The following is a 25,211-nucleotide window of genomic DNA, read 5'->3' as shown; positions in this document are numbered from 1 at the left end:
CTGCCCAGGGTGGGATGGAGGCCGCCTGAGGATGGCGAGGACCCACACCGGGATTCAGGGAGAGTCAACTGCATCAGCCCTTGGAATCCTTCGGCAAGTGATTTTGAGCCCCTGCTCTGTGTCTCCTGTTCTGAGGGACCCTTGAGACAAACATGGATAATGGTGAGGGGTGCAGGGTCCTTGAACATCAGGATATGAAGATCCTAGTTGGATTGAAATATCTTTAAAGGCTCAAAGATATTGGCTTCTGCCCTTGACAGTGATAGAATGAGCAGCTAGACACCCTCTGAGAGGAACGTACACAGAACCTGCAGCCCAGGAGCTGCAGAGCACCATTCTGGGTTGAATGGTGTCTCTCCATCAGCGGGACAGCTGCCACATCAGACCAGGGCACTCTGCACTCATACCCTGCAGATCTGTGCAAGGACTAAGCTTTAGGCCTGGATCTCATTCAGCTACATGTGGGCTGTGTGATCTGGGGCAAGGCTAATTTTCCTCTTCAAATCTCATTTATAGCATCTGAAAAACAGAGATAATGATAGCACTTGGTTGGAAAAATGCAGAGGTTGGACCTGGTGATGTCGAAATTTCCCCCACCTCCAGCCCTAAAGTTTTTATGCCAGGCTCTCTGGGCCTTTGATTCCTTCTCTTGAGAAGTGGAGGGACAGTTCAGGAAGATGCTCCAGAGGCCCTGGTGACAGCCACTCGGCTCGTTCCCCATGTTATGACAGAATGAGGAATCCTGGTGCTGACACACACAGGCGAGGAGATGGAGGGCGAAGTAGCTGAAGAGAAGATAATGTTTCTCTAGCCTGCAATTTCTTTCAATTTCAGGGATCGCAATTACCAGGGCAGGAGTTAGTAACAGCCATGCCTGGAATGCTAAAGTGAGTTTGGGGACACTGGTGGAAGCGGTTTTGCATTTAGAGAGGGAAGGCTTGTGCAATGTGTAACCCAAGCTTCACATTTGGGGGGGGGGGTGTGAATGCACACCTGTGTATGAATGAGGGTGAGGGTGGGGCAGGAAAGAGAAAGACAGGTGTGAGCATGGTCAGAGAGGTGGGTAGAGAGGTGGAGCTGACAGCCCTGATTTAATCGATCACCAGGAAAGTGATCTCACCTCTCTGAGCCCCAGTTTCTTCACCTTCATCGTCAAGGTAATGATACCTCTTCTGCAAAATTGTTGAGAAGTATTTTAGTTTGTCCAGGCTCCCATAACAAAATACTGTAGATCAGTAGCTTAAACAGTAAGTGTTTATTTCTCACTATTCTGGAGGGTAAGGAGTCCCAAATCAAAGCACAGACAGATTCAGCATCTGGTAAATCTCACTTCCTGGCTCACAGATGGCATTTTCTCCTCTTTTCTCACATGGCAGAAGGGACACCAGCTCTCTGGGGCCTGTCATAAGGGCACGAATCCCATTCATCAGGAATCCACCCTCATGACCTAACCACCTCCCAGAGGCCCCACCTTCAAATACCATCACACTAGGGATTAGGTTTCAATTTAGGAATTCGGAGGCAACACAACCACTTGGTCAACAGTAAGAAGCTTAGAAACAAATCCCGAAGAGCGTCTAACACATGGCCTGCGTCAAAGCAGTTCCTGTTATTAGTGTAGGGGTCCATCTGAAACATTGAACCAGCACTGGTGTTTTCAAGGAGTCCACCTTCATTTTTCAACATTTCATTTAGGGGGGAAGCTAAACATCACTAGCATATTTATGCATAGTTTTTAAAACATGGAGTGAGATTGTTCAAGGTCCAGCTTACCAGCCCTGTGAACTTAACCTCTGTGTAATTCTGTTCTTTAAAGATATGTATGTAGAATAAGGGTTCTTACTCTTTCAGGGTTGTTGTGAGTATGAAATGAGATATGTGCAAAGCCTGTAGAATGATGTCTAGCACATTGCGAAAATCCATAGATATTACCTTTAGAAATGGTACTTATTGTTGTGATAATGGCTATCTAGGGAAGAAAGGGTGAGATGGGCAGTAGGGAAAGAGATGAGAGAGGCAGCGGTATGGCCCTCACAAGAGGGAGATTGCAATCAGTACCACAGCTGAATGCCTGCCCCCACCTCCATTTCCATTCAGCTAGGAGGTCTTCATTCATTCACTGAATAAGCACTTATTAATCCCCTAGTATATGCTTCAGCCACTATGTCAGGGCTGGATGCATAGCAGTGAACAATTTGGACACAGTCCCTGTCCTGTAGCCCTCTTGGTCTAGCGAGAGAGATAGTGAGTAACCAGAACCAAAATATGAAAATGCTAGGCTAGGGGAAGGATGGGTGCTGTGGAAACCCAGAGAAGGGCTATTAAACCCCTGAATGAAGGGAGAGGCATCGACAAAGTCCTGGAAAACAAAACAAAACAAAACGAGTGTGGTAGGCAGAATAATGCCCCCTCCATGTCCAGGTTTTAATCCCTGGAATAAATCCTTTTGCATGGAAAAGGGAGATTAAGGGTACAGACAGAAATTAGGTTGCTAATAGTTGATCCTTGAATAAAGAGATTATCCTGGGTTATCCAGGTGGGCCCAAGCTAATCCCCAGAGTCCTTAAAGTGGAAGAGGGAAGCCAGAGAGGAGGTCAGAGCAATGTGATTTCAGAAGGACTTGCTCATCTTGGCCAGCTTGAAAGATGAGCAAGGAAGGTGGGCAGCCTCAAAAACCTGGGAGAGGCAAGGAGATGGATTCTCATCTAGAGCCTCTAGAAAATGTTCAACCCTGCCGATGCCTTGATTTTAGCCCAGAAACCCATGTTAGACCTCTGACATACATAAACTATAAGACAATGAATTATTTTAAGCCACTAAAGTTACAGAAATTTGTTATGGCAGCAACAGAACACCAATACATGGCACCAGTGATATTTTTGCGTGAGGACCATCATTTTGGAAAATCGTTCTGGCCGCAGGATGGTAAACAAATTGGAAGGGCAAGGCTGGATGCAGAGAGCACAGTTAACAGGCTGTCACCATAGGTCCTGGGAGAGGGGATGGGGGCCTCAACCAGAACAGACAGCTATTAACATGCTGCGTCTGTACCAGAACCTGGAATCCAAGGAGAATCAGCCAAATAGATCCCTGCAACTAAGAAGAGCCATCCCTGGCAGTGCTGCCCAGCTTACGTGGGACTCTTCTTCCATTCCCCACCACATGCAGTGTTGATGGGGACCAGCAGGTTCTACCTCCCAGGTCTCCCACAGGCCTGTGCCTGTCCCCTCTGTTCCGCCATGCAGTTACTCCATCACGTCTTGGCTGGGTTGCTGCAAAACCTGGCACCTGGTCTCCCTCCCTCCATCCAGCCTTGTTCCTGTGCCAGTCCATCCTCCACCCTGCATCCAGGCAATATTTCTAAAGCTCCAGGTGGCATCATTCACCTTCTTAAAACCCTGTAATGGGCCTCCTTGCCCTCATAATAAAGCTCATGTTCTTAGCATCACTTAGAAGACTCATAAAGCCTAATGCCTTCCTGCCCCTCACTGGCCCATCTTTGCTTTTTACTCAGAGCTTTTACGTCTTGGATTCTAGCTTTTATCAATGTCCAGAATGTGCTATTCTAATCTCTCTCTCTCTCTCTCTCTCTCTCCTCTCTCTCTCTCAAACACACACACACACACACACACACACACACACAACACACCCCTTGACTTTGCACATGCTATTCTTTCTGTCCAGACGCAACCCCCACCTCTATTCCTTGCTCTCTCCCTGGAAAACGCCTCCCAATCAATCAAGACACCTCCTCCAGGGAGCCATCCCCACTTCTCCAGTCTATGCCCTCCTGTGTACTCCCTAGAACTCTGATCCTCCTTCTCCTTATCTCTAAATCTTAAACTATCATGTTAACCTATAACCATCTCTTTAAACAGTAAAGGGTTCAAGCAGTTTTTCACTGCAACTCAGTTATGCAAAACACTATCCTCTTCTTAATTTCCTACAGCTGATATAATCTTCCCCTCAAGTTTTTGTTCCACTGAGCGAAAAAGTAGCTTGACTTGCCAACTAAGTGTTCAGAACATACTCTTTAGGGTAACTGCTTACTCTTCTCAAAATTGAACGTCTCACCAACCAACTCTGTCTTTCCCTTACCAGACAGTCTCCCCAGCCTCCTCTTGCCTCAGGATGCAGACAGGTACTCATGGGGGGAGGATGTTGGTGCAGTTGTTATCCACTGGATGCTTGCTGGCATTCACTATGTGATTTCTGTTTGAGCTTAGCTCTCAGCCCTTGCACTGGCACCCACTATGATATGGCTGGTCTTGGGTGTTTCTTTGGCGAGGGGCTACATATCAGAATCCACAGCCAATTCCAAAGTCACGAGAGGTCCCCACTTTCTGTTCTAATCTCAGGCCCCCCTCCCCATCCCTGCTTCCATGGGAACAGGGGGTTGTGCCCAGAAGTCCTGTTGACTTTATTCTCTTTACCCTGTGGCTATAGGACTTGGGGGCCAACTTCTGCTGGCCTCCTGCTCAACTACGGCTACCATCTCTGCGGACTTCCTGTTGGCTTGTCCCTAAAGGGGCTCACAAACCCCCTAGATTATACCCTGATCTAGGGCAGCAAACCCCATTGTTCCTGCTCACCCCTTGCCCTGTGGATTTTCTGTGAACCTTGTTGGTATTTAAGCATTTGTTGACACTGTCTCAAGGTTGGGGTGATTAGGGAGGTGGGTGTTGACTTCCAAAAAGTCCAGAAAGAGGGTCGGTGACTCTCAAGCCTGAGCTCTCAGCCTCTCGGCCTTCTCTCCTCTGCAATTCCTCCCAGCTCTTGTGGCAGAAAAAAAGGGTTTTTGCCTTCCTTTTCCTGTCTGGTGGGAACTCCCCAGAGGTCATAGCCCACACCAAGTGTACATTAAAATAAGACATTATGATCTGGGTTGGCCAGGCCTGCCTTTGATATATAAGGAAACCTTCCCTCCCAGCACAGGCTGGCTTTCAAAACTATTGTCTAGCTCAAGACACTACAAAGTCAGCTTTGAGATCTCGCCCAAAGCTGAGTGACGGCTCCCTTTCTTTTCTAGAAAGTATCTGCTCTTCTTCCTAAGGGACGCATACCTTTGATTTAGCAGGCAGGGTGCAGCCGACCCACATGATTTCTAGGAATGAAAACCGCTTCATTTTAACATTTTCCAAACCACCGTTCACCTTGCACACATAGGCACACGGCTGTAGGAAGCATTTGCACACGAGTCTCCTACTAGGCTGAGAGCACTTTGAGGATGGGTAATGTCTGTTTTATCATTGTTTTTCTAATGTCTGGCATATAGTGGTGAACATTTGTTGAATGAATGAATGAATGAAAAGTTGAATGCAATAATGACTATGTTTAGAGTGCTTGATCAGAGAAGTCATGCGAAGACCCCTAACTAAGAAGCAAATCAGGAGTTCCCATTGGGGTTCAGTGGGCTAAGAGCATCCATGAGGATGTGAGTTTGATCCCTGGCCTTTTTCAGTGGGTTAAGGATCTGGCATTGCAGCAAGTTGTGGCATAGTTTGCAGATGTGGCTCAGATCTGGTGTTGCCCTGGCTGTGGTGAAGGCCAGCAGCTGTGGCTCCAATTTAACCCCTAGCCTGGGAACTCCCATATGCTGCAGGTGCAGCCATTTAAAAAAAAAAAAAAGACTTCCTATCGTGGCTCAGCAGAAAAGAACCTGACTAGAATCCATGAGGACACAGGTTTGATCCCTGGCCTCTCTCGGTGGGTTGGGGATCTGGTGTAACTGTGAACTTTGGTATAGGTCCAGATGACGGCTTGGATTGTGCATTGCTGTGGCTGTGGTATAGGACAGCAGCTACAGCTCCAATTTGACCCCTATCCTGGGAACTTCCATATGCCACAGATGCAGCCCTGAAAAGACCAGAAAAAGAAGGATGGACGGAAGGAAGGAAGGAAGGAAGGAAGGAAGGAAGGAAGGAAGGAAGCGACACCTTCCTCCTTCCTCCCTCCCTCCTCCCTCTCCTCCCCTTCCTTCCTTCCTTCCGTCCTCTCTCCTTCCTTCCCTCCCCTTCCCTCCGCCCCTCCCTCCCTCCCCTCCCTCCCTCCCTCCCTCCCCCGCCCTCCCTTCCCTCCCGCCCTCCCTCCTCCCTCTCCCTCCTCCCCCTCACTCCCTCAAAAGAAAGAAAGATTGACTAAGAACAGTTTCTAACTGCTCCCCCAGAAGGGTGGAGCTTGGTGCAGGTGTGAACAAGCATCTGATTAATCACCATGAGGCCCTATGACTTCAGCACCTACAGAATGGCTACAAAATCTAGCCCAGTGACTTTCCATCTGGGGTTCAGAGAAACAAATTTTTTGTACCAGCTGCCCACTCCTGCCAGGGCCAGAGGCAGGGATGGCTTTTCCCCAACTACCCAGCCAGGCAGCAACAGAAGCAAGATGAGGACAGGCCCCCAACTCCTTGATCACAGAGGAAAGCACATCTCAGCCAAAGAATCATCTCACTTGGCAGAGGGGCCCCTTTCAGCAGAAGGCGAGAGATGCGTCACAATTTAGACCACGGGATATGTCCTCGCTGGTACTGGGAGTACAATGGCACCATTTCCTCGCTGGTACTGGGAGTACAATAGCCAGGGAGAGTGGTCCCTCCCCATAGACTCAACAGCGTGCAGGCCAAGGCTCCTCGCCTTCCCTCCACTAAGAAGGAAAAGCCGCAGACAGTGCTGGCTGGCTCTGGGATGATTTACTTCCCCGAAATACCTCAATTTAAATGCTAATTTCCCCAGAACTGAAGGGTGATCGGCACTTGCATGCTGGTGGCTATGTATTAATGTATCCAAAACACTCACACATATTCTTAAATGGGGGCAGGCGGGAGGGAAACCCTTGGGAAGGGTGGGGGAGGATGGCCAGGGAGGCCCGCTTCCCTTGCTGGCTTGTCAGCCTGGCTGATGGGAGGGAAGCTATACCAGGTGCCTGCTCTGTTTATGTCACTTGGAGGTCGCGTGCAGGTGGCGTGGAAGGGGAAGAGGCTTGCCTCCGCCTCTGCACACAACTGAACAGGTGCTTGGGGAGTGTATGCCTTGGGCAGGCACTATGCCGGGCTCTCTGAGGCTCTCAGGTATGGGGTAATTCAGGTAAAGGGACCAGCATTAAAGATCTACATGAACCTGCCTCCTTGCCCCCTGAAGTTAAACTCACTATTCTCATAGGACAGATGAAGTTAGCAAGGCTCATCAAACTCTAAGTAACCTCTCCACGGTCACACAGCCAGAATTTGAATCCATGTCTCTATGACTTCGGAGCCCCTGCCCTTTCCACCCTCGTCCCAAGGTGATTGCTATTTTCTATTCACAGACAAGACGTGTAAGAGAAAAGTGACAAGAAAAGTTTATTCCAAGTGGGGAAAATTAAAATGGTTTCTTGGAAGAGGTGTTTGGGTTTTTTTTTTTTCCTTTTTACACACCTGTGGCATATGGAAGTTCCCAGGGTAGGGGTCAAATCGGAACTGCAACTGCAACCTACGGCACAGCCACAGCAACACCAGATCCAAGCCGTATCTTTGGCCTAAGCCGCAGCTTGCAACAATGCTGGATCCTTTGCTCACTGAGCCAGGCCAGGGATGGAACCTGCATCCTCACAGAGACCACATTAAGTCCTTAACCCACCAAGCCACAATGGCAACTCCTAAAGGGGATTTTCAATGGATCCTCCTATTTCCTCACCCCATGCCAGCCCCTGCACCTCCTCCCCAACATGAATGCCTGCATGTGCTCACCAAGAGTGGGAGGTCTGGCCAGCCAGAGACCTGGGGGGTGGAGCCTACTGTCCCCAACATAACTGCATGTGGTGGTGAGTGGAAGAGGCACGGGTGAGCAGGGCAGCACTGCCAGGGATGGCTGTTCGCAGCACATCCTTCTCCCTCCCGGGCTCCGTAGGTCTCCATTGCAGGGATCTATTTGGCTGATTCCCCTCAGATTCCAGGGTCTGGTACAGACGCAGCACCTAACAGCTATTGGTCTGGTTTAGACCCCACCCCCACCCCATCCCCTCGCCTAGGGCCTATGGCCACAGTCTGCTCTCTACTCTGTGTATCCAGCCTTGCCCGTCTTCCTCTCTTCCTATTATTAGGATTAGTTAGTTGCCTGGTAGTTTTTACTACACATACACCCACGTACACACAAGCGCTGAGAATTTGGATTTGGTTTCGGGCCAACTGAGTTTAAGCCAGCACCCCGCCATCCTCCCCATCACCTTCCCCAGGTGGGTGGATTTTTAAGCTGCTGTCTGGGCTCTGTCTGAGGTTCTCAGCCCTGTGGAACATTCTCAGCACTGCTGTTCCCGCCGTGTTTTGCCTCCTAGGAGAGCTAATTGATGTGAAGGCGCTGGGCGCCCTCTGCTGGCAGAGGCTATGAAGGACTTGCTGTCATGGCCCAGGCAGCCTCAAAGGGGCCACTCCACAGGGATCATCCTGGGTCCTTGGTCTTTGCTGTTGCTGTCTCCTCATTCCCTGCTTCACCCCTGCCTCCCTCCCTGTTTTCCGCACTGGCCTGGGAACTCCCACCCTGTCCTTGTCATCTCCCTCCTCATGCACTGCCTCAACACCCTCCCTGCTTCCTGGAAGCTCAGGGCAAAAACTTTCCTCCAAGAAGAAGGGGAGTGCCAGCCGGCTCCCTGCCATCCTGAGGTTGCCCACAGAGTCATGCCCAGCTGAAACCGAAGGCAGAGGGATTAGAGGAGAGAGGAATGTGGGGCTGCAGGGGGTGGCACCGTCTCCTCTCCTCTGTAATTAGGGAAGGTGATCATGCCCTCCTCACGTGTTGGAGTGAGGGTCCTGAGGTCACCCAGAGAGCGGAGCACCTGCTGTGTGGTCAGTCGTGATGAGAAACAAACCCCTTCTTTCAGCAGCAGCCTGACTGGGCTCGGTGCACCCAGAGGTACCGTGGCTTTTCCAGCTTTGACAGCCTGTGAATGTCACAGGCAACGTCTTTGGCGCCCTGCACCTGTGCAGTGATGCGGAGTGTGGGCTCTGGGGCCAGAGCCCCTGAGACCTCCTGCTTCCCAGCTGTGTGGTCTTGAGGAGTTACATAATTGCCTTGTGCTCCAGCTTCTCCACCTCTAAGCAGGGGGTCTTGACAGCACCTGATTCGTAGGGCTGGGTGAGAACTAATGTAAAGCACTTGGAATGGTGCATGCAAAGTGCTCCACAAACAGCTTTTGCCATCGTTAGTATTACTGTGCTTCCTCTAAGGCAGGCTGAATTACTCTTATGATCCCCATTTTGTTTGCTTGGTTGGTCAGTTGGTTAGTTTTGTTGCTTTTTAGGGTCACACCTCCGGCATGTGGAAGTTCCCAGGCTAGAGGTCACATTGGAACTGTAGCCACAGCAATGCGGGATCTGAGCCATGTCTGTGACCTACACCACAGCGCATGGCAACGCTGGATCCTCAGCCCATTGAGCAAGGCCAGGGAGTGAACCCACATCCTCATGGATACTGGTCGGATTCATCACCGCTGAGCCACAACGGGAGCTCCTGATCCCCATTTTACAGATGAGAAAACGGAGGTTTGGGTGGTTGGCTCCAAGTTACCCAGCTAGGAGGCAGTGTGGGGTGGAACCCAGTCTTCAGAGCCCTCTCACTCTTGCCCCATTCTGTCCATGAAACAGGTGGCTGGGTCACATGGGGAAGGAGCCCTTGGCCATCAGTCTCCAGCCTCTTGAGTCCCAAAGAGCCAGCACCCTAACTGTTCTGCATGGCTGATCCGTTGTCTGCCCACAGGGCTAAAAATATCTAAAGGACAAGGGGAGAATCCAGCCTGTCTGTGAATGCTGAGTACCCAGCTCCAGGCTCCACCTTGAGTGTGTACTCTCTGTTCATGTTAGCTGAATGACTAGGGCAAGGAGACACCCTCCACCTCGTTATGTATCTAATAGGCCAATTCATGAGGGGGCAGGAGGACTTCGTTCCTTAAACCCTGGCGAGTGCTACATGCTACCTGGGGGCACTTCCATTGCTGTTCCACACACCCAGTTTTGCAGACAAATCAAAGGCCAGCCGCAAACACCTAAGCAGAGCCCATAATCATAGGCACACATGTAGACATAAGCAAGTATGGCTATGCAGACAGACATGGGCACACCCGTGAAACACAAAATAGCGTGCTTAAATGTCCAAGTGTGGACCTAGAAACTTGCCATCACACAGGCGCATGCAGACAATCCCAGGCCCCGCGGCTCACCTGACCAGGTGTGCAGTCAGACAAACCTGCGTTCCAATCCCAATTTTGCCACCTCTTAACTTGGAACCTCACTTTTTTCTTATCTGTAAAATGAAGATAATGGTAACTCTCTTGCAGGTTGCTGTAGATTTTAAGTGATAAAAACGTAAACTACTTAGCCAGATCCTAGCAAATAATAAGGATTCAATTAACAGCCAGAGACGACAACACAGGCGATGACAGAGATGCTGGTGATGTTGAAGATGGAAATGGTCTCCCTCCCTTGGACTCTGACCTGCTCAAGGGTCAGACGCGGGGAAGGTGTTCACTAAATGAATGAATCGATGGGGAGCTGTGCAGCTGCCTGGGAGATGTGGGGGATGTGGCGTCCAGACAGGAAGGTGACCAGGCCACACAGCGTTTGCATGGCTGCTTTTGAACTGCCCGAGATCCAGGCTTCAAAGGCATCACTTTGACATCACAGATCTTTGTTTGCCTCTTTCTGATTTTCATTTCAAAGTTGCCCGTTCCAGGTGGCAGAATGAAGTGATAAACATCGGCTTCCCTTTCCCTCCTTGTGCCCTTCTTCCCCGGCTTTCTCCTCCTCCCCTTCCTTCTCCCCTCCTCCCCTCTTTCTCCCCTTCCTCCCTCTCTTTCTCCCCCCTCCTCCCCCTCTTCCCCTCCTCCCCCCTCCTCCCTTGCTCCCTTCCCCTCCTCTTCCCCCTGTCCTCCTCCCCTCCAGATTGTAGTTAGTGTCTCTTAGGATTTCTGCATAGGAAGGGAACTGGAAAGTCAGATTTAAATACTAAAATGCCCTAGATACTGTCCATGCCAAGTAGCCATCAAGCTTCCTACTTGCACACTCCCAGCTACAGCAAGCTCATCACCTCTCAACGGCAGAGGTTAGGCAGGTCTGCTGTCCAGAAGATTGAAGCCTGCCTCCAGTGTTGTGCTGTCACCCCCCACCCCCACCCCCGCCTCCAAAGCTACCTTTATTCCATGTTCAATGTCCTGAAGTCACCATGAGGTCTGTCTTCAGCTTCCTGGGATGGCCCAGGGAAGGGGCTGTGACAGCGGAGGAAGTCAGGGAGAGAAAGAGCTCTAGCCTGGGGTGGGGAGGTCAGGGTGTGAGTCTAACCTGGTGGTTGTCTGTGAGCAATTTGTTCCCCTTCTCCAGGCTTCAATTTCCCCATCTGTAAAAGGAGGACTTTGATCCAAAAGATTTCTTAGGATCTTTCCACACGAGCACACAAACACCCACTCTTTCAAGCCTTCCTTTCTCCAGCGTAACCTCACTCTCTCTTTCTTCAAGCACTCCACGCTACCCTCACCTCAGTTCCTTCACATCCTGGCTCACCATTGTCACTGCTTATGTAAGGGGACATTTAGCAGCAAAACATACAGTTTATAGAATGTCAGCCTGTGTCTTAAGCAATTGTTAGCTTTATCCCATTAAGTATCCACCCTAAGATCTCACTTTTTCTTTTTTGCAGGATTTTATTTCTTTTTCTTTTTTTATTTTTTCACTTTCTTTTGCTTTTTTAAAAAAATGTTTTCCATTACAGTTTATTTACAGTGTTCTGTCCATTTCTCCTGTACAGCAACATGACCCAGTCAAATATATACACATATATTCTTTTTCTCACATTATCCTTCATCACATTCCATCACAAGTGACTGGATATAGTTCCCTGTGCTATAAACAAAGCAGGATCTCTTTGCTTATCCATTCCAAATGCAATAGTTTGCATCTATTAATGCCAGACTCCCAGTCCATCTCACTCCCTCCCCCTCCCACTTGGCAACCACAAGTCTCTTCCCCACGTCCATGAGTTTCTTTTCCTTTTATTTTTTTAAAATGTTTTGAGGTTTTATTGAAGTATAGTTGATGTACAATGTGGTACATTTATACAATGGAATATTATTCAGCCATGAAAAAAATGAAATAATGTCATTTGCAGCTACATGGATGGACCTAGAGATTATCATACTGATGAAGTAAGTCAGGCAGAGAAATACAAATATCATATGATATCACTTATATGTAGAATCTAAAAATGGCATACACATGAACTTATTTGCAGAACAGAAACAGACTCACAGACTTTGAAAACAAACTTTTGGTTACCAAAGTGTACTCGTAGGGGGAGTGATAGACTGGGGTTTGGGATTGGCATATGCACACTGCAGTATATGGAATGACTGGCCAACAGGGACCTGCCGTATAGCAGAGAGAACTCTACCCAGTATTCTGTGACGATCTGTAAGGGGAAAGAATCTGAAAAAGCATGGCTATGTGTATAAGTATAACTGAATCATTCTGCTGTACAGCAGAAATTATCACGACATTGTAAATCAGCTATACTTCAATAAAACTTTTAAAAAATTAAAAAAAAAATCCTGCCCCCCCAAAAAAACCCAAAAAATCTCACTTTTCTAGGCAAGGAAACTGAGGTTCTGAGTGGACCAGTAGCTGGCTCAAGATCATGCAGCTTGTACGTGGTGGGCCAGGATTTAAGCCCCAGCCTGCCAGATGCTAAAGCCTGTCATTAGCACCATGTTCTCAGAGCTGGGACCCTGGGAGCTGGAGACATCCGAGCAAGGCCGTCCACCCACTCATGGGTCTCTCTTCTGCCTACGAGCTTCCTGCCCTGCAGCCCCTGTATCCCCCACAGCCTCTGCTTCCTCGATCTGGCAGTCTCTCTGCTCCTCTCCACAGGGAGAACAACTTCATCAAGGACTTTCCTCAGCTGGCCGACGGGCTGCTGGTGATTCCGCTGCCGGTGGAGGAGCAGTGCCGGGGGGTCCTCTCCGAGCCCCTCCCGGACCTCCAGCTGCTCACTGGTAAGACACACGTGCTGGACCCCTCACTAGCTTGCCGACCACACACCCAGTCTCCAGTACATATCAGCCCGGAGCATGTCCCGAGGGGCCCGGCCAACCTCCCCCTTCCTGAGGGATGGGATGTAAAAGGGACCTGCCGTTTCCTGGGCTCCTCTGGGCTGTGCAAAACTGGGGGCTTCCTTGAGACGCCAGACTCGGAGCTGAGACCGGATTGACTCTCCTGGCTAACTTCAAGTACATGCATTGTTACTAACCAGTCACCGGGCTGTGTGCTCCATCCGCAAACCTGTTCATCCTGTGTCACTGAAGCTCTGTGCCCTTTGATCAACCTCTCCTGGGTTTCCCCACCCCCAACCGTCTTCCCTTTGCTTTTATGAATTCAGCATTTTTAGATTCCACACATGAATGAGACCATGCAGTTCACTTTTAAGTCCTTTTAAAATAAATGAAGTGGGGAGTTCCCATTGTGTCTCAGCGGAAATGAACCCGACTACTATCCATGAGGACACAGGTTCCATCCCTGGCCTCACTCTGTGGGTTAAGGATCCAGTGTTGCCATGAGGGGCCGTGTAGGTCACAGATGCAGCTCAGGTCCCACCTCACTGTGGTTGTGGGGTAGGCTGGCAGCTGCAGCTCCGATTTGACCCCTAGCCTGGGAACTTCTATATGCCACAGGTGCGACACTTAAAAGACAATAAATAAATAAATAAATAAAATAAGTGGACTGCCCACTCCCTACCCCCACCAGGATCCTCTCTCACTTGAAAGCACTTCAGTTACATGGCCTGTTTTTGAACATGGGGCACTGAGCCATCCTGTGGGGTGGGCGTTATTTTTCTCATTTTATAGATGAGAATTGAGACTCAGAGAGGCGAAGGGACCAGCTCAAGGCCACACAGCAAATCTACCAGCACTAGGACCAAGTGCCATGGCTTCAGATCTTCTGCCCTTTCCACTCCACTCTGCAGCTTGCTGCCCACCAGCCCCTAAGCTCTGCCTCTCCCTTACTGACAAGCTGTCTTCCAGGCTCTCCTGAGGCTCACATCTTTTGTCCCACCACAGGATGCCCTTCTGTTCCTCCTCCTCTTCTCCCAGTTCCTCGCTTGCCCTTTTTCGGCAAACTTTCCCAAGATGTGAGGGCCCTGGTTCTGCCTTCATGATACAGTACATTCTGGTTCTGCATTGGTGGTACAAACTGATAGGATTATTTGTTTTGATTCAGGGATCTTTGGAGGTGTCCTAATACAGGCACTGTTACATTTTTAGAGTGTTTTTTTTTTTTTAAACCATAAAAATACTTCCCCCATTCCAGGGCTTCATTTTATCCCATTTTCATTGGGTGAGGATCTAGGATAGAGTCAGAAGATGGGGGTCAGGGGTTGAGTAAGGACCAGGGATAGATACAAGGTCAGGGATGGGATGCGCATGAGTGAGTTAGTAAGTAGGGATTTGCTGAGAGCCTACTCTATGCCAGGCTCTGTTTCGGCTGCAGGAGCCGGAATCCTGTAGACCCATGGCCTTGACCTCAGGAAGCTGACATTTCCCTGAAGGGGTTTAGATTCCAGGCTGGAGGGACCAGGGGAAGTGTGGAGTGATGCTTACTTAGAGGGAGGCCCAGGGATGGGGTGAGGGGCAGAGAAGATGGCTTTGTCCCTTTCTTGTTAATCAAAGGACATTTTTTTCCCTCCATTTGGATACCATACCACCAAGCAAATAAGCTACATCAACCGTTTGCATCAAAATATTGGCCTCCCTCTCTTGAGAATGGTCCCAGTGGTCAACCCCGCCCTCCAAACCTGCTCTGAAATCAGACAAGCAATAGCAGATGGGGCAGAGGCTGCCTGGGTGCTGGCATCTCATCTTCCTGTGCAGGCTGTTTTCTCTACCCTGACTCGAAACATGGCCCTCTCCTCCTCTCCCACTCGCTCTCCTTCTCTCCCTGGTGTCTGCAGAGGAAAGACAAGACAGGCAGAGTAGATCAACAGAGAGGACGTATTTATAACAAAACAACCTCGCTCCAGTGGACATATCTTTGGGGATCATGAATATTTTACTTTAAAATGAAAGCCTCTAAAAAAATGATATTATTCCTGAAAAGGCTAAGGAGGGAAAAAAAAAAAGTTGACAGTAATGGACAATTTTAATACTGCAGTAATGTCCAGGAAGAAAATCATTTGTTCCAGAGAGCTTCTCATTTTAATCTTGGTATCAAATATCTAAATGCCTCCTCACCAGGGGACAAGAGAAAAGGATGGAGAACTCTGCCTGCCATTTGCAGAGGATACATAAGCACTGATGTGACTGGCGTTTCTTTTTCATGTATTTTTCTTTTCCTGATTATAAAATAGAGAGTCTGTAGTGCTTAGAGGAGAAAATGGAGAAAATGGAGATGAATATAAATCAGAAAACAAGAATCTTTTATACACCCAAGTTAACCACTTGTTGACATTCTGTTGTGGTTTTGTTTTTTTTTTTCTTTGTTTATGTTTTATCTACACTTATGTTTTGCAAAATGCATTCTGCAGAACGTGAGTTCCAAGGGACCCTAAAATGGGGTCGTTGGCCAACAAAATTTGCAAAATGCTGCACACTACCTTCATTCATGTACCTTTAAATTGGTGTGTTAATTTATTCAAGGTGCTGAGAAATTATATATATATAGTTAAATATATGTATTTAATCTTGTTTGATTTTGTTTAGCCAGTGTTTCTCAGTCTTGTTTGAAATGGAAAACTTCTATGCATGCACCCAGCATCTTATGTGACAGCAAAGGACATCTCATGTTTGCATGTTAGGAAGCAGTGGTCTACCCAGGGTCAGCAAACATAAAGTGTCGGCCAGTAGATGTGTTAGGCTTTGCACGTAGTCTCTGTCACAACTGCTCAACTCTGCTGTCAACGTGCAAAAGTAGCCTTAGGCAATCTGTGCTGAACGGGCTGAGGTTCCATAACCCCCCACCCCAATCCTCGTGCATGACATTTCTAGGTTACCTTAGGACTTCCACTGCTTTTAATTCATTTGTCTCACAATATGTCTGTGAAATAAGGTCAGCCTAGGTAGTCATGATATCAGATGTGGAAACAGAGGCACCGCACTGTCTAGGGCCCCATGGCAAATTGCCCCCAGGTTAAAGTGGGGCCATAAGCCCACTCTTGCTTGTAGGATAAAGGGGCCATGTACACTGTAGAGCAGAAAGAAAAGGCAGGATTGGTTCCGAGGTCAGAGGCCAGGAAAGAAGAGGCCTGGATGGGGGGCTTCGGGGGGAGGGGTCCAGCTAGAACTGTCAGAGAAGGCCCACTTAGAAGAGGTGGCCATTACCCAGAGCCCAGGGCTGTGGGGTGGGGTTGTGAGGTGAAGCCTCTAAATGCTGGGCTCACATGACCTTCTTATTCCGTCCGCAGGAGACATCAGGTATGACGAGGCCATGGGTTACCCCATGGTGCAGCAGTGGCGGGTCCGAAGCAACCTCTACCGTGTGAAGCTCAGCACCATCACCCTCTCGGCAGGTGAGGACCGCCTCCGGCAGCCAGGGGACTGGCATTATTCAGCACATGTTCCTGGTTCCCAAGGACCCGGGGTATGCCCTGGTCTGGCACTGGGGATGCTGAGGGAATGAGGCCATGCCCCCGCCATCAATGAGCTCACAGGGAGGGGGGACGGACAAGCAGACACACAGTGATGCCCACACATGGCAGTAGGACAGTGCAGAAACGGGGCAGCTGTCCATTCTGGGGAGTCAGGGAGGCTCCTGGAGGAAGCACTGTCTGAGCAGGGTGCAGAGGATGGATAGGAGAGAGGGGGCAGATGACAGTCCAGGCACACTGTGTTCTCTAAGTGTTTAAGGCGTGTGGATTACAAATTCTTTCAGGCATTGATCCCTCTGGCCTCTCCTGGCTGACTTGTTTTTCTGCTCATCTGCTGCTCAGCAGTAATGCATTCCACCCCCAACACGTGCACGCACGCACACACATACATACTCATTGCCCACACTTTGTACATGTGAATCCCAGCTGAAGCTCGTGGGACACCATTTGTAGTTCTCAAAACAGGACGTTTTCTTTCTTGTCTCTGACTTTTCACATGCTGTTCCCCCTGCCTGGATCTCCTCACACATCCTGCAGTACACAGAGATGCCTCCCTCATTATCTGTTCCCCCTGGAATAACTCAAGGAATCCCCGTGCTCAACTGCCTATATTAAAGCACTCACTTGATTCATATCAGAATCCTGTCCATCCCCTCCACTGACCTTAGGACTGCGGGTAGCGCTTGGGTCTATTTATTCCTGCACCTTATATTTCTGCCTGTTGTTGGTGCTCCCTTTTTTTGTTTGTTTGTTTGTTTTTATGGCCACACCCTCAGCATATGGAGGTTCCCAGGCTAGGGGTCTAATCAGAGCTGTAGCTGCTGGCCTATACCAGAGCCACAGCAACGTGGGATCCAAGCCGCGTCTACCACCTACACCACAGCTCAAGGCATTGCCACCGGATCCTTAACCCACTGAACAAGGCCAGGAGTCGAACCCACAACCTCCTGGTTCCTAATCGGATCCGTTAACCACTGAGCCACGACAGGAACTCCTGGTGCTCCTTTTTGATGAAGGAATAAAAAAATTAATGAAAATGAGAGGCAATGAATGAGTGAAGGGCTCCAGATAAATGGGGCATGGCCTTGGCTTTTCTACCCTGGCTCTTACTCATGAGGCTGACATGGGCTTATTGTCCCAGTGTCCCTAATTATTGGCCAGCTTTTTTCTTTTTCCTTTCTTACAGCTTTTCTTTGGCATATGAAGTTCCTAGGCTAGGGGTCGAATCAGAGCCTCAGATGCTGGCCTACACCACAGCCAAAGCCACAGCAACACTGGATTCACACTGCATCTGCAACCTATGCCATAGCTTGTAACGCTGGATCCTTAACCCACTGAGCAAGGCCAGATTTTGAACACATATCCACATGGACACGATGTCGGATTCTTAACCTGCTGAGCCACAGTGGGAACTCCCTGTTTTCTTTTTCAATATCACTTTGTTCATGAGCAACATGGGCCTCTTTTAGCCTGCAAAGTGGGAAGTACAGATAGTAATTATTGATGACATCGGCCAAGCACTTTATAGTGTTTTTTATCTTAGGACTTATATCAGTGTCTCAAGAGGAAAGTGCTCTATATCCTTTTTTGGGGGGGTAAGGAAACTGAGGGTCAGAGAGGTTAAGTAACTTGCCCAAGGTCACACAGCTAGTGAGTGGCAGAACAGGAGCAGGGCAGGGATTTAATGGCCATGTTGTCTGCCTGGATAAAGAGCCACAGGGCCTCTCCATGGTGTTATTTATTCCTTAACAGAAACCATCTCACTGTTAGCTTGCTGTATTAATCACCCAGTTGTATGAGTTAACAGGTTGATGGAGAGGGGTTGTTCTAATCAAGCACCCATTCTTTCAGCCCTGTTTCTGTTTTCATTGCCACCCACACCTTTACACCGCACTTGTGAGTACGACTGCAGTGTTCCTATTAGAACTACAAAGGTGTATCTGCTTTAATTAATCAATAGCAATGCTCCCCAAAACCCCCTTGCAAATCAAATGTTGGCAAATTGGATCTCATTTTTAGTGTGGAAGAGGAGCTTGCTCTTTTACATTTTACTTTGATGTGGCAAAATCAGAATCCGTTGTTTTTGTAGTAATGGGGCTTGGTGTGTCTGCCGTGTCCAGAAGCAGTGCTGTGGACCTGGTTGAGGCAGGGGTGGAGAAGGATGTAGTGCAGACTCAGAGACAAATGGGACAAATGGGAGCTTCTGCCTCTAAGGCGGTGCTGGTTGAAGGTGCAAAGAGCAGGTGCCCCAGGCCAGGATGGTGTGAAAAGCTTCTTGGGGGAGGGGTGGCTTCCTGGGACCTGGAAGCATTTGTGACTTAGGGAGGGAGTGGGAGGCCATTCCAGGTCAACAGTAGTGGTGTGTGTGTGGGGGGGGGGGTGTTTGGGAGTGGGGGAGGCATATACATGAAGAAAGAATGATAGAAATCCCAGTTCATGTTCAAGAGAAATAAAAAAACTTATGTGGCTGGAGGTAAAGTCTGATATGTGTGACTCACAGGAGATGACCTTGGAGGCCCAGGATACCCAGATAAGGCCACATGGCTTCATCCATAGCAGGAAGGGGCCCAGAAGGGCTTAAGCCTCCTGGAAAAAATAGCCTGGAGACCTGCCTGTAGGAGGAAGAAGAGGGCAGGGGAGTAGTGCTTACTGAGTAATTGCTGTGCAGGCCCCATGCCAGGCCCTGTGGACTCAGGTCCATTTAGAATAGGACTAAAGACAGTTAATAAACAGTAAGGAGGCCTTGACAATGGCAGAAGAAGGAACATACCACTCTTTTAGGGAGACCACGGCAGAGAGAGAAAGAGGAGTGGTATTACAGGATGCTAAGCCAGGGGTCAGATCTGAGGATGTGGAGTCAGCTGAGCCTGGTCCGGGCCAGCCCTGGGCTCCAGCCATGGGCAGTTCAAGCCCTGGGTTTTTGGGTGCAGTGGCATGTATACATGTTTTGGGTGGGAAGAGAAGTGGCTTGGAATCCTAGCTCCTCTGGCTGGAACATCAAGGCAGATCGGTTCCAGTCTCTGACCTCTGTCGAGGCTGCCGTAGGGGGCTGAGGTTTGCATAGACAAAGTGGCTGAAGCATCTGGCAGTGTGCCTCGTACACGTAGGTGCTCAGTAGACACCAGCTTTGATTTTTCCTGATTGTGACCTTGGGGTCCTGAGGTCTAGGTCACCAGCTTTAGGCCTTCCTCTGTCGTCCATTCCCCCTCGATCCTAGTGTCCTGTGTGTCCGCCAGAGAGAGCAGTCTTGTGACAAGTGAGGGGATGATGTGCGCATTTGGCTGACACCCTGGCAAGGGGATAAAGTCCCACATCCAGGCTTATCATTTACGTGCCACCAGCCTCCCAAGTCTGACCCCCTCCACATGCTCCTCCTCTGTCCAGGCTTCACCAGCGTCCTCAAGATCCTGACCAAGGAGAGCAGCCGGGAGGAGCTACTGTCCTTCATCCAGCACTACGGCTCGCACTACATCGCAGAGGCCCTCTACGGCTCCGAGCTCACCTGCATCATCCACTTCCCCAGCAAGAAGGTCCAGCAGCAGCTGTGGCTCCAGTATCAGAAAGGTAAGCCTGGAGGGCTTGCTGGAGGTGGCGGTCAGGTGGGCTGTGGAGGTAAGGCTGTTGGGGACATAATTAAGCTCCCTGGGAGCTAAATCCTGGCTCTGCCATACAGAAACTGGTGGACTGGGGCAAGTCCCTACCCCTCTTGGGGTTTCATGTTCACTGTGGATAGAATAAGTGGCCATATGGTTTCCCAGGATTCTTTTAGTTTGAGCATTTCTGAGTGCCCAGGTTGGTGTTCTGGACTCAACCCTGGCCTACTGCAAGCTTCTTCTTTCCCACTCTCTCCCCTGGAAACAGCCATCAAGGTGGGGGCGGGAGGAGACTGTGGGGAAGGAAGTCTTGTCTCGTTGACCCCTCCTTCTCTCCAGGCTTCTTGGAGGAATCCGAGAAGAGCTCCAGCTCCTTGGGAACAGTCACCTCCTATCCAAGGGGACAGTTTCAAGTCTCCCCATGGAGAGATTCTATCTTTGAGGGGGGGTCACCAGACCTTATTTCTCTCTGACTCTCAGCTATTATCAGAACTAGAATTTCCCAGGAGCAGAGTCCTTGAAGAATCCAGTCCCTTTCCACCTCAGTTTCCCCTTCCTATGAAATGGGCACTTTAGCTAGTCCCATCTACCTCCTACAGTAAGGGGAAGTGGTTTGTGCAGTAGCGTTGGGAGAAAGATGAAACAGCACATACATGCGTTATGTGTTATCACAGGGCCATGTATTACAGCCCCATTTCACAGATGAGAAAATGAGTCTCGGATAAGTCAAGTGCCCTTAGACACACGGGAAATAGCACACCAGGGCAAGATTTGCTGCCTGTTATTGTTGTTACTATTACAATCAATTTGTTTAAAAAGAAACTTGGAGCTCCTGTTGTGGCTCAGTGGTAATGAACCCGACTAGTATCCATGAGGATGCAGGTTCAATCCCTGGCCTTGCTCAGCGGGTTAAAGATCTGGTGGTGTCACGAGCTGCAGTGGAGGTCGCAGATGTGGCTTGGATCTGGGCGTGGCCGTGGCTGTGATGTAGGCCAGCAGCTGCAGCTCTGTTTCCACTCCTAGCCTGGGAACTCCATATGCCATGGGTGTGGCCCTAAAAAGCAAACAAAACAAAACAAACCCAGAAAGGTTCTAGATGGATGGAAAGAGTGAGCAGTGATGTCAAAAATGTGCTTACACCTTCTCCCTATGGGCCAGGTGCCCTACCTGTGAGAACGAGATCAACCGAAAAATCATAAAGCCACAGAAATTGGGAGCCAGAGGAGACTGAGGGGTCCCTCTGGGCTCAGCACTCCCAGTTCCAGCTGGGAAAACTAAGGCCCAGAGAGAGGAGCCAGATTGCTCAGAGTCACGCAGCTTTTCTGGGCAGGGCTGGACAGAGCACGGGGGCGCCATGCTCCACATCCAGCTCTTTTCTTGCTGCCCCTCATCCTGGACTGTGTGGATCTCTGGTCCACCTGCCCTGTCTTTTCCCGAATCTTTCCCTTTTGTCCCCAGGGCTTACACCCCCTATCGTGGCCTCACCGCAACCCCCGCCACTCGGCCCCACCTCCTGTGCACAAGTGTGTGGGGCAAACACAGGGTGGTTTATAGGCTCAGGGGAATAATTGAGTTGTCTGGGAATGGCTTCGTTTTATGGCTGTGACAATGACAGTCTTTAAGGAAGTGCATTAAATCAATAGAAGTCTCATTGTGCTACCCTATAAATAACGTGACACATCATTAAGCAGGGCAATAAGCTTCCGGACTTTGAAGTAATGCAATTAGGTTATGTTTATAAAAACCTTTGCTCACTGTGGCCACTGAACTCATTTGCCTCATCCTGCATTGGGAGCCTGGGATTCTGCTAATGCAGAATCCCATCCCATCACCATCCTTGGCTGCTTCCAGGCTTTGGACTTCCCTCCAGAAAATCCTATTTCTTATACAGTGGATGCATGGAGTCTATGGCAAGGAAGATGGGGGTGGGAGCAGGCAGAATACTGAAAGAGCAGCTGGGGGCCCCCTTCAAGACTCAAAGAGCCTTCACGTTTGCCACACACTTGCTGGGTGACTTTGGTACCTTTCTCACTGGACTTCCAGAGCAAAGGCACTCTTCTTGCTTCCATCATTCATGCTCACTCCCAAGATGATCATGAGATACACTGAGGCCAGCTCCACTGGTCTGTGTGTTTCTTCCTCTCTGACTTTACCTGATGTGACCACCTGGATGGTACATGAGACCCTATGGTTTTTCCTTTTTCAATGTGGAAGTGATGCTGGGGAGGAGGTGGATGAGAAGCTGGGAATCCCCTCCCTCCTCCAAAGAATGGAAAGCACTCTGGACTCAGGGATAGTTGGTGTGTGTCCCTTTTCTCCCCAGCCACTTGGGTGTCCTCCACATCTATGTGTCAATTATATGTCACTGACATCTGTGAAGCCAGGGTGCAGTGGGCACCAGGTCAGGATGAATCTGGGTTTGGAAGCTGATCACTCTGGTGTGGAGCTTGTTGGGAAAGGATGGATTAGGACAGTGTCAATTGGGACAGCAGGATTTCAAGTCCTGATACCTCTTCTTACATCCCTTCCAGGTAACCTCAAGCAAAGTAACTTCTAAGTCTCAGTTTCCTTATGTGTTAGGTGAGAAATAGTCATTCCCTTGCATGGGTTTTGGGGGGAGCAAAATGAGAATACGGGTGAGACACCTTGCATACAGTCAGTACATAAAATGGTAGCTAAACATGGAGCAAACACTGTGGGCATCTGCTGGGGACTGCCGTCCTGGCTACAGCTCTTGCTAATAGGTGGCCTCAGCCCTCATTTCCCTCTGAGAAGCACCTGTGACACTAGAAAAGGACAGTGCCTGCCGATATTCTTTCAGCTCAGCGAGAGGAGGGTGGAGGGCTCCATGAGTCTTTGAAGTCTCTGTTTAGCCCCAGCCGGCAGTCTCTTCTTGATGGGAAGGGCCAAGGCTGAAAGAGGAGGTCGGGGAGAGACCAGGCAGCACAGATAACAAGCTTGGACATTTGTACATCCCGGTGCAGTTGATGATGGCTCCCTTTGGTCCTCCCCTCCCCCTTGAGGCAAAGAAGCCCAGGGTCCTCACCCCTTATCTTAGAGAAGGGAAACTTCAACTTAAAAGAGCCAGGGGGCTTGTCAGGCCCACAGTTTGTGACTGAATGATCTGTGTCTGAGTTCCAACCTTAGCCCCCATCCGGTGTCTCCAGACATTAGAAACAAGTGCCCCAGCCTTACCAGGTCTGCTGATGATGGGGCTCTGGCCCTCTTGTGATCTAGCCACTAGAAATCACTGGGAAGTTGAGGGGTTGGGGTGAGGGTTCCTGATTAAAATATCTCCCATGAGAGCTTTGTTTGATGCTCATGCCCCTCAGAGCTTCTAAGTGTGTATTCCACAGGGGGACAATGTCACCTTGTCATTCATTCATTCTCTGGTTGACTGGTATTTCCTAAGTGCTCCTAAGAGAAATGTCTTTTTCAGACCTCATGCCTCATGCTGGGACATTGCAGGAGGCCAGACGTGGGTGCCATCCTCCTGTGGGTCCAGCCTGTGATTAGCCTTCCAACAGTTTGGCACTTTTAGGATAGGTTCTCTTTTGATCCACTGGCAGACAGCTGGAAAAAAGGAGGTGCTGGCACATGGTGGGGGATGGCCCATAGCTTTTGTTTCATGTACCAGCTCTGATCAGGTGGGGGGAGTGGCTTGTGCAGACCACTCTAGAGGGGTCATTGGGATCACTGGAAAAGAAAGTGATCAATTCATGATGTCTGCTCTAAATGCAGAAAGGGGGAGTGGTGGTCTCTACCTATGTATCATTTCCTCGTCATAGGGCAAAACAAAAGCTAGAATAACAGACCCAAATTCTGACAATGATTCCAGAGAGGCACTGGGCATTCCAAGGAGGACTAGAAAGATCCAGGCAGGGAGATGGAGTTTCCTATCACCAAGTGGGCACTATGGGCACTCCACCAGTCTGGAGGCAACTGGAACACAGGACAGGTCAGTTAGATGGGAGCAGCAGAAGCCAGGAAGAACTGGACCTTAGAAGCGACCCTGGGAGCTCCTGACTCAGGCATGATTATCTTGGAAACTGTTCAGTCAGTTTCCTTTAAGCATCTCCTCTGCTCCCAGGCCATGCTTCTAAGCATCGTGTGAAGTTTTGAGTCTCTTTCCCCAGCTTAATACTTTCACTGTATGCTCCCATGTTCTTGATACACCTATATTCTGAAAAGTCTCTCTTCTCCTAGTCAGGGCTTCATTTCACTCTTTGGCTTGATATTCACACATTCTTCCTAGCCTTGACCTTGATACATGGGTCTTATCATGATTAAGACTCCCTGCATGAAGTTACCCTTCTTGGGTCTGTCTTGGGTAAAGACGTCCTCATTTGGAGATAAAACACAGGTTGTGCAGTCAAATGGACCTTGGTTCAAATCCCAGCTTTCCTCTTACAAGCTGTGTGATCATGGGCAAATTGATTCACACTCTAAGATCCGTTTTCCCATGTGCAAGATACAGGATCCAATGAGAGCATAGACACATCAATGATGGACTCATCTAACATGGAGCCGGGCACCTAATTATTATCTCGAACCAACCCATTCCCTCCATCCATGACTGCTATGCCCACGTAGGTAACTCATCCCAGATGTGTGTGTGTGTGTGTGTGTGTGTGTGTGTGTGTGTGTGTGTGTGTGTAGGGCAGGAGGAAATAGGACTTCTAAGTTACTCCCCGCCTTGTCAGTTGACTCAGGACCAAGGACAGGGGTAGATTGGTCTAGCGTGGAGCCAGTGAGGGAGGGAGCCTCATAGCTCCCCTAGGGAGCTGTCGAAAGGGCTCTGGGATTCTGTGCTTTTGTTATCCCCTATCATTCTCAAATCTGAGAGGACAGTAATAAATGCAGACATTGTCAGTCTGGTAGGTTTCTTGAATTTTCAGTTGCTTCTTTTTCATAGAGAAAGTGACTATATAAGGCAAAGGATGTGTGCACATAAAGGAATTGTTCATTCTGTGTGTGTGTGAGACACTAAGAGACAGAGAGACAGAGGCAGAAAGAGACAAGAGAC

General features: G+C 49.3%; 1 protein-coding gene across 3 annotated transcripts in view; it reads left to right on the top strand.

The window, feature by feature from the left end:
* Nucleotides 1–25,211, top strand: part of ASTN2 (astrotactin 2) — a 912,080-nt gene that overhangs the window by 626,669 nt on the left and 260,200 nt on the right. For all 3 annotated transcript variants that reach the window (XM_047768264.1, XM_047768263.1, XM_047768262.1), the window contains 3 exons: nucleotides 12,884–13,008; nucleotides 16,410–16,514; nucleotides 19,977–20,156. In XM_047768264.1, coding sequence (XP_047624220.1) covers nucleotides 12,884–13,008; nucleotides 16,410–16,514; nucleotides 19,977–20,156 — 410 coding nt within the window. The remainder of the gene's footprint in view (nucleotides 1–12,883; nucleotides 13,009–16,409; nucleotides 16,515–19,976; nucleotides 20,157–25,211) is intronic.

Source organism: Phacochoerus africanus, chromosome 2 (assembly GCF_016906955.1).
Source record: "Phacochoerus africanus isolate WHEZ1 chromosome 2, ROS_Pafr_v1, whole genome shotgun sequence".
Lineage (NCBI taxonomy): Eukaryota > Metazoa > Chordata > Mammalia > Artiodactyla > Suidae > Phacochoerus > Phacochoerus africanus.
The sequence above is the reverse complement of the archived record's forward strand: the minus strand, read 5'-3'. Positions and strand labels throughout refer to the sequence as shown.